Here is a 12,670-nt window from a genome sequence, read left to right as displayed (position 1 = left end):
TCAGACGGAAAAAGTCATGAAGTGCGGATTTGTTCTCAGCCTATCCCACGACTAACAAATCTAGTTGGCTACGTTTAGTATATTGTTGAAAAATTGCATGTCCGTAATCGTAATTTCTTTTTCAAAAAGTATCAACGAGAATAATAAGCAAAACATGAATAGGTTGTCCAGTTCAATAATAACATAACTATCCAACATAAGTAAGATACAAGAAGCTAGATAACAACTATCTATAGGTGTGAACATAACTCGTTCACCACACCTAATTCCTAGTTCTTGGTGAGATATTTCATGCCAATGATATCTCCTTAAATAATGGTATCAAATAAACAAATATTTATGTTTAATCAACTTTTAATATGGAGGTCCCAAAGAATTATGGTTATACCTTTAGTGGTTGACATATAATGGGCAATTCCAAGAGTGCACATCCACACACAAAAGACTTGGTACACCATTTTATAATCCTGAAACATTTTTTATACTATCAATTATGAATTATTGTTATGGTGTGTGTTTGGGATACCTTGTTGTGAATTTAAATTAAAAGAAGTTAAAGGACTATTGGCCCAAAGTCACCATAAATTAAAGGTTATTGGTCCAAAGATATTCATTGTGTTTGTCAAAATCCATTACTTACTAAACAGGACCAAAATCTGCACCATCCCTAATCCCATCATGTTGGACCCATAAACAATAATTTTTTGAAGTAAATCAACAAAATAATTATTCAAATACAACAAATTACTTTATATTATTATAAACATATATTAGACATGTATCTTATATAATAAGCGAGCATCATTTAAAAATTAGTACCACAATTTTTTATTTTCTATTTACTAGCATGACAAATCCAAACTCGACTATCAAACGGAAGTGGTATTGCAACTTTTAACAAAATCAGTTCGGTATCTATTACTCCCCCGTCCTTCACGAATATGCACTATTTCATTTTTAGTCCGTCCCATAAGAATATGCACTTTCTATTTTGGAAAGTCATTTCTCTCTAATGAGGTGAGACCAAATTTACACTAATAATATTTTATTTACTTTTTCTCTCTACCTCTCTCTTACTTTACCAATTTTATATTAAAATCCGTGCCGACCCCAAAGTGCATATTCTTTGGGGACGGAGAGAGTAGTATTTATTAAGGTCATTATACAAAACCAATAGGCCCAATAATTAGGTACATGGGCACAAACTTATTTTGTTTTTTTTGTTTTTATAAGTTATAGTAGTTTTTATAAAATCTTAAGATGAAATTAAAAATTATTGAAATTGTCATCAAGTATTGAAAGTGCCCTTGTCGGCCTTTGGACAAGCCTTATGTTGGAAATACTCAGTATTCTAATTTCTACCCCAACATATTGTCTCACCTAATTTAATGATATACAATACCACTTTACTAAGTCCATGGAAATAAATTGATAGATGATGGGAAATTTATTGAATTTGTTGAGACCATAAATTTGTGACACGAATGGAATTTCAATGAATTTGTTTATTTGTATCAAAATGATTATATTTGGTATAGTTTCATCATGAATAGGAGTGCATGTTTTTTAGGCGGAATTTTTTTTTATTGTTTTGTGAGTCAAACAATTATATAATTAGTGAACTTTTAATTATCTTTTTTGTTAAAAGGTATTTTTCTTCTGCGTATATATCCAAGTTTTTTGCCCATTGTTTTGTGACTATTATTGTAGAAAACCATGTTTAATTAGCAATTTATTTCCTTCACCTCTTTATTGGAAAATGACTTTACCTTTTTATGGGTTATAAAACGCTCAAGCCACAATAAATATAGCATATGCTACATCTTTAAATTTCAACCTAGAATTTTTGACGCCGAAAGTTTAAAACCGATATAGATATTTAATTTTAATTTGTAAATTACATAAAATAATATATTTTCAAAATGATGTAAAAACGAACTTGTTTTGATGTTTGAAGAGCATCATTTAATTATAATGTTGAAAAATATAATTGCAACATCAAGACGACATCATTCTATCACTCAAATGAAAAGTATATCTTCATGTAGCTATTCACGATTAATATCTTTCATGAATCATGATATAATTTCGAACTCGAACATATATATGTACGAAACAAACTGATTAACTCTATTATATAATCAAATTTTACGATATACTATGGTAAAGTAAATGGATTTTGTATTTTATTGACAATAATGGCACCAGAGATTCAGCATCTTGTCACGCTCGAAGGATGAGAAATAATTGGCTAAGTACATGTTTAAAATAATAGACAAGATTTTTCGACAAATGTGTAGATTTATTAAAATAAACTAAAATTTCAGGTAAAGATTAATAAAATATTGAATGTCAAAACTCAAATGTTGTTGACCTAAGCAAGGAAGTGCATGGCACGTTACTAAGCACTCAGACTTAATACTATGTTATCATAATTCAACAATTTATGAATGTAAAATATTGACTTTGCCTAAATAAATTAATTAATTACTGAAAAGCTAAAGGTAGTAGTAGTATAATTATAAAACCTTACAAAGAGATGACTACTTTGATGTCTCGATAAACAGACTAGAAGTTGGTGTCCGAATTTTCCTTTATTACTGAAGTAGATGGCAAATGCTTTGAGTGAGGCCGGGACTGAATTGGTAGTACAAATCACGAGTGATGTCGACATTGGCGGACACACATATGCTCAAGGGGAGGGGCTTAAGCCCTTCCCAAACTATTTTATTTTAAGTAATAGTATAACATTATGATATTTTCAGTATTTTATGTAAATTAATGTGCAAAAGACTTATTAAAATAACAAAATATAACAAAACTATTGTATCTCTTACAAAATTTAGAATATACACCCCTTATTATTACAATTTTATGCATATGCCCTGCTATATCCCTTACTACAAGTCGTTTTGAAACCAGATTTTTGATATCGCCCAAAGCATCCAATCACTACAATAATATTTTTTTTCTAATTCTTAATCATGCACAAAATTTTGAAAAATCATTTTATTTTAAATATCTCAAATTAATCACGAAACAATATAGCATAAATTGTCCAGAGTTTCTTATCGGACTTACCGAATGGGCAACCCGACCACGAGACAGGGCACACCAACGGAGCTCACTGCCACAATATATTCAAATTGTTATCAATAAAAATTAATACCAAACAAACAAACCGATATTTATTTTTCTTGATTTAAAAAATAAAATAAATAATAACATAATTCTATTTTCTTTATTTTTCCAATGAACCATCATTTTCAGGTGATATTACCTTACCGTATATGTCCGAAAACCATATAATATTTCACATGGGAATATCAAATTATATAAACCTCAAAACACAGAGACAATAACGTAACGCCATTATATGTGGTCACTAACTTATATATTCCCACTTTTTCGATTTTGGCCGGTGATATTTATATTTACATATGAAACAATTTTTTACTTTTGTTATGGTTCATAAATTATAGTAGTAGTCTCACTATTTTCACATTTGTAGATATTTTGGTTAAATAGATGGATGGGAGCATATTAGGATAATTACCAAATGATTGATTGCCTAGTTGCTACGATTTTCTTGAAAAAGAATTCAATCTAAAGTAGACCACAAGTTGATGTAATTTCAGCTATGAGGTCATAGATATTGTATCGATATTTTGTTTTTACTATATATCTATTTGATGATTTATATAGGATAGTTTATTTTGTTTCAATATATTAAACCTTATGGAAAAAATAAAAATTGTAGCTAGTCTCAAGATGTACTATAATTATTTTTTTATGAAAATAAGATGAGTTATAGGATAACACCAAATCTAACAATCTGTTCTTTTTCGGTTATAATTTCTCGATTTCATAAAGTGTGCGTTACCGATTATATAAGTTAGGTTCAAGAGTAAGAAGGATTCATTTTCTTTATAAGATAAACTAGTAATGTACTATGTATTTGTATATATAAATTTTATATAGTAGTATTTGATACAATTCATATAAGCTTCTTTTTGTGTTTAATTTTTTCAAAATTGTTATAAAAATCATAGTGTCGTACAATCTCATTATCATGTAAAATTGCAATCTATTTTGCGACAAAAGTTCAACTCTTAGGAAAAGAGGATAACATTTAACCTTATCTATCATCATACACATTAACATTGCAAAAATTATTGCAAAAAACTAGCTTCTTTAGGTGTGTTGGGTGAGGAAGTGATAAAAAGAGAAGAAAAATTTTAAGAATAGTGAGAGAAATTATTTTTTATAAGGGAAGATCCTATGAAAAAAGAGAACAAGGTCAAAAAGAGGAGACAAACTCTAGTCCCCACTCTCAAAATCTTTGACCCACTTATAATAAAGGTATGAAACCCTATCATTATTCATTTCTATTCTATATATCATTGCATCAAATTGACCATAATGCCTACCACGTTCCCAAGAAACAACCATGTCATGTGTTATGGACTCCAATAATGTTCCACATAGGTTTTGTCAAGAAATATAGGTGAAATTTAATAACCAATCCACCTCTCTTCTCTCTTTTTTTTAAAAAAATAGTTCTCATGTTTTGTCTGTAATATTGATTTTTATTGAGAGACTCAAACGACTCAAAGTAGTGGCCCACCTAATATTGGCTTGGGAAATGAACGAGTCTTGGCCGACGATGATGTTAGTACCGTGGAATTAGTTCTATTTTATTTAACATCATGCTTCATGAATTAAGTTTGATCGAGTTCTGGTCAATCCCGCAATTTTAAAAATCAGCCAAAAAGGTCATGAAATTTAGTTTGTTTGCAATTATCTTACGACGACGTGTAATATATTATTACGTGTAATATATTATTGATGTTTCTCAACCAAACAACAATGATGTACTCATATAGTTTCCCAACTCTTATATCAAATATACAATTTCACCAAAATAGATGATTTTCCAACTAATTTTTATATTGCGAAACGACCTGAAATTTAACCAAAATTCATAGATTTTTCAGCAACCTTTTATTAAATTATTATATATTTCACTGGGTGCAGTAAATACAATTGTGGTGTCATGTTAGTTTGTTCCTTCATTGTTTTTTACTACTCCTTTTCTTGATAGAGGGGGGACCAGATTGTGGGTCAAAATGTTGTGGCAATTTCTTGGTGAATAGATCGAAATTTATATTTTTCCTGTTTTAAACAATATAGGGATTAGAAAGGAAATTAGTGATAAACAAAAGTGCTACAAACACATCTTTTTCTCCCTTTGCTTTCTCTCCTTTTCATGTATTATTATACTATCTACTTCATCTGTCCAAAGGCCCCTCCCCTCTCTCTTTCACTGCAGCAATCAAAAGAAAAAGCAAATGCCCTCTCTCTCTCTCTCACACACACACACACACACACACACATAATATGAAAGAGAGAAGCTTTGAAATCTCAACAAAATTTTCTTCAATAATTTAATAACTCCTTTTCCTGTATATGCTGTACAATGCCATTATTCAAAATCCCATCTCCCATATTTGAATCTTTTTCGTGGGGAAACACTAATTTCCCCTTTTTCCTATTCCCCAAATCTTACATTCACTAACAAAAAATTAACCCAAAAAAGCCCACATTTGAATGTACAAACAAACTTACAAGTTACCAACTCGGTTTGTGCGCGCGATCCGCCATTCCCTTGGCTCGGCTGGACCCGTCGTTGGGTGCCCTGGCCGTGCTTATAGATACTTCTTGTAGCCTCGATTCAAGGCATGGCATGTTGGCATATCCTACGTGGCAATGCTCGTCCCGTAGAATTGAAGGCTCGCCTAAGAACACAACACTCGACAATTGGCACCAGTTCACCTGTCTTCCATAAATATTCGTCCGACAAAATCCCGGAATCTTTTGGAATACAGTTTCGGGTCTACGGCTGAGATTGAGGTCGAATCCACCTGCAATGATTTGTACGCGTGTTCGAGCTTCTTGCTGATGTCGTAATCTTGTAGAATGTCAATGATCCCGAAGTAGAGAACTACTTCGTACACTTCACCACTGCGTGAGGGTCTCAAATTGCTAAATCCTCCGCTAGAATAATTGTCAAAGTCGCTCCTCCGACCCACGCGCTCGGCTCGGGCCGGCATGTTGGCACCTAGCCTGATCAGTGGTTTCCTGATGATGAACAAAAGAATCAAATATTACTATAAGAAGGTGTGTACACCTGTATGCATCTAGAGAGATGCAATTGGATTTCATGAAAACCCACAGATTTCATTTTGCTAAGAGAGGAAACAAAACCAGCATGTCAACTTTGTCATTAAATGATATAGATTGGCAAATTATGTTAAGAACACAGCATTGCAAGAAAGGTACAATAAAAGCTAGCTATACCCCACAAACAACTGTCTTCTAATCAACTGCCTAAACTACATAGCCACCCCCATCCAAAAGGCTCTTTGAATTATTCAACTACCACATTCAAATTCTATATAAATACTAAAAAGTAATTAATCAAAACCTAACCAGAAATTAAAGATCACATGCTGAAATTTATGGAAATGTCCGAAAAAAGAGAGCATAATCGGTGGGGTTGGAAAATTTACCTGCCAGCTAGAACTCGATCCATGTCTTGCAGCTCAGCTTCGAGGAAACGACAGCCGCGCATGAACTTCTCATTTCGAAATGAATCGCTCTTTCCTGAGAAGAAAGAGTTTAATGTGAGCAATCTCTACCGAGTGCCACAAACTAATTACCAAGCACTTGACGTGATATTAATCATTACCTGTGCGCAATAGAAAAGGTGACAACCCCATTTTGTCTCGAGTGCTATCATCGCGGAAATGAAGACCTACTAAGAGACTGTAATCCATGATTCTCTCTGCCTCCAAGAACTCACAGTCGCGATCAATTTGCCTGTAAAGATGCTTAAGCATATTAGAACAAAGCCATCATCTAAAATTGAAAAATCTAAAGGTAAACAGGAGGGATCCAGGCACTAACTTAATAAGTTCTTGATACCAATTTGTCTGCAGGCGAAATACAAAGTTCAAGTCAAGGTCCTTGAGAGTTGTGGTTTCATCAATCTCTCCCTCAGGCTTATCAGTTCTGCGGCCATGGGAAGATCCTTTCAGATCAAACCTTCGATGAATTCGATAGTCTGAGCAGAACATGTTTCCCATCACAATGAAACGTGTCTATTGTTCAAGAAAATGTTTCTAAATTAGCTACCTCTTACAAACTCATAAAATTATCAGGGAACCGAAATAATAGCAATAATTATTTTTTACCTTGACCCCCCCAACTGGTTTGACACAATGGACACCATAGAACTTAGTCACAAGGGTATTTTCATAACGGCAAACGTGCTGGTAATAACTTGGAAGCATCTTAGTAAGCACCTGAACAAAATAATTCATCAAACTTCAAATCTTTAATATTAGTGACAATTATCAAGAGCAAGGTGGTCCAAGCCAAGTTGAACAAGTCCACCAATGCAGAAAGATGATAACACGATATTTGCACAATCATAGATATAATCGTTATCTTCTTTTTTTCTTTTCTAACATAAACAAGTCAAAGAATTAGACAACAAACCTTGACTTCTGATTTCTTGACTGTCTTGATCATGAACCTATCATCTTGTGTCAGGTAAAAGAAACTTCCACTCTTCCCAGGAGACGAAAGCTCTCTCAGAGCATCGCTCCCACAAATGGCTAGCATATAATCCGCAGGATCAACATGAAATAGCTCCCTTAAATGTCTGAACATGGAGATATATATATCAGCATCTAAGCGAAATCCAGCAGTAAATATGCTCAAGAGTTTCTATAATCTTTCTCATATGTCATAATATAGCACTCATTGGCAAAGGAACAGCTGCACACACTAAAATTAATTCATTCAACAAGACCAATTACCTAAAAACCACAGGGCAATAGTCCTTCCAACGAAAGTCGATGGATTGATGAGGCGGCGTAAGCTTAGATCCCTCGGGTGGAAACCTTGTCCAAAACTTTTCTTTAGGATCAAAATCACTGAGCTTAAGAGTAGGCGACACGGAAGCATGCTTCCCTATTGAATACCTAATTAACAAACACAAGAAACAGAAACATCTCAATACACAAAGATTAACACCAAAATATCTTCAGAATCAAAACTAGGATCCCCATTATTACCTGATTCCCAGCTGGAGATTGAGCATCAGCTCATAATTCTTATGCCCTTTGGAAATCGTCTCCCCGGGCTTCTTGGCCTCCCCACTGAGGAAGCAAGGGTTCTTCCTGAACTGCTTAATAGCATCCCTATCAATCACAAAACCATCTCTATACAACATAGACGCCTCCACATTATCAATAATGTCACACGTTATATCCCCTTCCTCACCATCCGACTCCCATATGCATAGCCGCGGAAACGTCCTGTCCACCCCAACAGACGACCTCTTCTTCCCTGCGCCGCCCGCCACCATCATATCCACACTCTCCTCCCCCACAACCAGCAAGGGCGACGACAATTTACACCCAAAATTGGCGTTAAAACCCCCATTCTTCACTTCCCCATTGGCAACAACGCCATTCTTCCCATTGTGAGCTGGGTAAAACGTCCCATTCAATGTCTGATTCAGATTCCGATTCCCATTCTTGGAAGAATCACTGGACCAACATCCCATGTAACAACTGCCATCTGGCCAAGTGAAAACCCCTTGCCCTTTAGGGCTCCCATTCTCCCAATTCCCATCATACCTATTCCCATTGCTCCACACCAAAACCCCCCTCCCGTGAATCACCCCACTCTTCCACTCCCCAATATACTCATTCCCGTTCCTCCACAGATACCTCCCCTGCCCGTCCTGCAAATTCCTCTTCCACTGCCCCTCGTAGTAATCGCCATTGCTGTAATGCTTAACCCCGTAGCCGTGCTTCCGATCCCCGGACCACGAGCCGCGGTACATATCCCCATCCGACCCGATGAAAGTGCCGGTTCCCTCCATCCGACCCGACTTGAATTCGCCCTCAAACGTAGCCCCCGACGGCCAGGAGAACTTCCCCTTGCCGCTTGCCTTCCCCTTCTTCCAATCCCCTTCATACATGCACCCATCCTTCCACAGATACTTCCCGGATCCATGAGGCGTGTTGCTCGAGAACGTTCCGATGTACAGATCGCCGTTGGGGAGGCGCTTCTCTACAACGTCAGGAATCGCCGCCGGCGTCACTCTACGGCACGTCGCCTGAGATTTACTCCTTGGAACGATTATCACTGATCTCGGCGTAGTCGTGGTGGTGGTGGTAGAGCTATCTAGCGATTTCTCGTCGCAATTCCCAGCTGGCTTCACGCGTAGGAGCGTCTCAGGCATTTTACCCCTCTTTTTTCAGATGATAGACGAATTTCTCACTCAATCGAAGGAAGCTTTTATTAGGTTTGCTGAATTCGGCTACGGCCGCGGAAATTGTCGCGATGCAGGTGGGAAATCCAGCTTCTGTAGCATTTTCCGGTGTGTGAGAGCGGCAGATTGGTTTTCCGATGGGAGTAGTTAAGAGAGAACGTGTAGAGAGAGAGAGAGAGGGGATGAGGTGAGAAAAGAAGAGAACTGAAAAAGCAGATATGGAAAAGAAGAGAAGAGAAAAGAAAGATGGGTGAGAGAGAGAGATGTTTGGATTGTAATAAACCTATACATACAAAGACACTGGATCGTCTCTGTACGTATGTGTGTTTGTCTGCAGGTAATATGACAAAAGTACCCCTCATCAAATAGCTGGAAATGGAATTCATACAAATTTATTTCATTTATTTAAGGTTTTCTTGTGAATGTATATTCCTTCTATATAAATTTGGACAAATTGCAGAAAAAATTCATGAATTTTGGTCAAATTAGTGATTGTCCGACAAATTTAAACATCGGTTGTGAAACTTTAAAATCATGAATTTTAAACTTGTTAAATTTAGATGAAATTTATCTAATGTGGTTTTCCCAAAATTCTACGAAAATGATATCGCCCATGAATTTTTAGGGATATTTGAAGTTTGAGAAGTAATTACATAAAGTTGTGAGTTTGGTACTTAGAATGTAACATTACAATAGCTCGTGTATTAATTTTTTAATCACTTTACTAATTATTATGGAGAAATTTTCTTAGATAGGAAAAGGGTGTAAAATTGAAAAGAAATAGTGCTTAGAAAAAATACTAGAAAAAATATTATTTTTCTAAATACCTCTCGTGATATTTATTTTTAGGATACTGCAAATATGCTACATTTATACGTGGCCAATTTTGTAGTTAGCTCTTATTAAGATAAGTTTGTATGGCATATGACTATATAATTTTCTTAATTTTAGATGTATGGCAGTTAAGATTCAAATTTATATAAATTTTATCAATTCTCTTAAAATATTCAAAAAAATTCGTGTATTTTAACCCCTAACAACTTCCTTTATAATCTCATGTTCTTCAAAAAAACCTGACCCTTTGAAAAACATTGGAAGTTTGATAACTTTGCCAAAATAAATAATAACAAAACTAGAAAAATAACAAAAATGAAATTAAAATTATTTTAGTGTACAATAATAGGTTCACAACAAATGGGAAAATTGACATTAACAAAGCAAAAGGGCAGACTGTCATGTGAATATACAATAATACCCTATTTATATGCCTTAAATTACCATAATTCCATCAACGTAAATCGCGGGAATTTTTTATACGGTGGTTCACGTGTAGGTGAACCATCCAAGGATTCTAACAGCTTCGATTTTAAATCAATTTTTAATTATGTGACCCTAATTATGGTAATTAGCAATAATTATGTCTTATTATACTCTGTATTTGTATCATATCTCAGTCTATCTAACATTCTAACTACATCACATTGAAAATTAGCCTTTAATTATGGGCATAAGTAGAAAAATTATTGGTCAAAACTCTCATTAAATCAATTTTTTTGTAGTGATAGTAGGATAGATAAAACAACACAATTAATCCAATTTTACTTAAGTCGTTTTTAGCATAGAATTTAAGAAGCTAATGATTAATGAATTACATAGAGAGAAATTAGGAGAAAAGATCAACAAATATGTTTAGAAAGAAAATAAAGTTCGAATAATAGTAATAAAATGTAAATAATTGGAGACAGGGTATATTATGAGATAATAACTAGAAATTAAATATGTTGACGTTTGATATAAAATTGACAGAAATAGTATAGAATTGAAGACTTTTTTATTTCTGAGGTAATATATAGAGATTAAATGAGATAGCAGAAGCTTTTTACCATTGGTAGTAAATAGAGATTAATATGTTGATTTTTGACATAGAAATGACTGAATAGTGTGGGTCTGAAGATCCTTTTTTTTTATCTTGAGATAATAAGTAGAGATTAAATGCTATAGCTGAAGACTTTTTAACATTTTATTTTCTTTTCTCAAGCCTATATTTTTTCATGCAAAGTTTATTTATTCTTCTTAATTATTTTTAAGCAACTTGTGCCCTTAATCCTTTAATTTCTAGTAATTTTGGGTTCAATAGCCACACCTTAGTTAGTAATTTACTAATTTTTAGCAATTTCGACAAATTCAAGAGTAAAAAATAAAGAGATGGGCAAATATTACACATGTGTCCGCTTATGCTCAATTTTTGGACGATTTTATCGTGAACTTAGATTATAATATAACCATACAATTATTGTTTCATTTGTATATATTTTGTTGGTCAAAATTTTTATTGGTTGGTGGGCTATGAGGTAATGCAATCAAATCCCTATCACTATTATAAAAAAAAACAGAGGGATTAATTAGCAATCTGACATCTGTGATCAAAATTTGTCAACTTAGGAACAATTTATTATTAACACAAATTTGATATTAAAATAAAGCTCTTAAATGCTGTCAAAATGATTTAATTTGTTGAGGCATGGTTGCAACGTCTTCCAAATTCCTAATCATCAGTCGTTCAAGGTATTATTTTATTTTGTTTGTAATTAATTGGTATGAATAGTTTTTGAAACTCTTCGCTTATTGTTGATTTAAATAATTGAAGTAGGTACATACATTGTTAGAAGGGATAGGTGCATTTTGAATTTTTTAATAGGGTTATCAATTGACGAATGTTGACTAGACATAAAAATGACATAGGCGTAACATATGTGTGTTTAGGTTTAATTATGACTATATCGGTATAGAAATTTTCATGTGATTTGCTTAAATTTGTTACCTATGTTGAAAACTAACAAACTAGATAATAATACATTATTGCAAATTAAAGGCACGTGTGATAATGATCATGGGTGGCGAACGAAAAATAAAAAAGATTTGTAGTTACTATAATTTTCAAATTGTATTCTAAAATATATTTTAAATTGAGTGATGCTAAATGGCCATATTATGGCCAGTCATAATATTAAAAAATTATTAAAATTATGTATAGTTAATGCCAAATTGTTGAAATTTATGCATCTAGAGAGTAACAGTTTTTTAAAGACTAATATACCCTCAAATATAAAATACTTATGTAGAATATCTATTTAGTAGTAGTAGTAGTAGTAGCATCTATTTGTATCCAGCCATTAATACGAATTACGACAATTTGAACTTCAAATTCCATTCTCCATTTTTTATTTGATGGGAAATTTAATAGATACAACTATAATGCATGATGGAAAAAAAATACTTTCTCCTAGTTATTTCCCAATACCAGCATTTGAAAAACAT

General features: G+C 33.7%; 1 protein-coding gene across 1 annotated transcript; it reads right to left on the bottom strand.

Annotated features, from left to right (window-relative positions):
- Positions 1 to 5,415: 5,415 nt before the first annotated feature.
- Positions 5,416 to 9,623, bottom strand: LOC121808873 (phosphatidylinositol 4-phosphate 5-kinase 1-like). Its single transcript, XM_042209438.1, has 8 exons — positions 8,145 to 9,623; positions 7,887 to 8,051; positions 7,564 to 7,729; positions 7,257 to 7,367; positions 6,970 to 7,163; positions 6,752 to 6,882; positions 6,573 to 6,666; positions 5,416 to 6,141 (listed from the first exon to the last, which is right to left on the bottom strand). Exons 1-8 carry the CDS (start codon positions 9,320 to 9,322, stop codon positions 5,832 to 5,834), a joined length of 2,349 nt encoding a protein of 782 aa, XP_042065372.1. The 5' UTR covers positions 9,323 to 9,623; the 3' UTR covers positions 5,416 to 5,831.
- Positions 9,624 to 12,670: the final 3,047 nt, after the last annotated feature.

Source organism: Salvia splendens, chromosome 6 (assembly GCF_004379255.2).
Source record: "Salvia splendens isolate huo1 chromosome 6, SspV2, whole genome shotgun sequence".
In the NCBI taxonomy this organism is placed as follows: Eukaryota; Viridiplantae; Streptophyta; class Magnoliopsida; order Lamiales; family Lamiaceae; genus Salvia; species Salvia splendens.
This window is presented reverse-complemented; position numbering and strand designations above follow the sequence as displayed.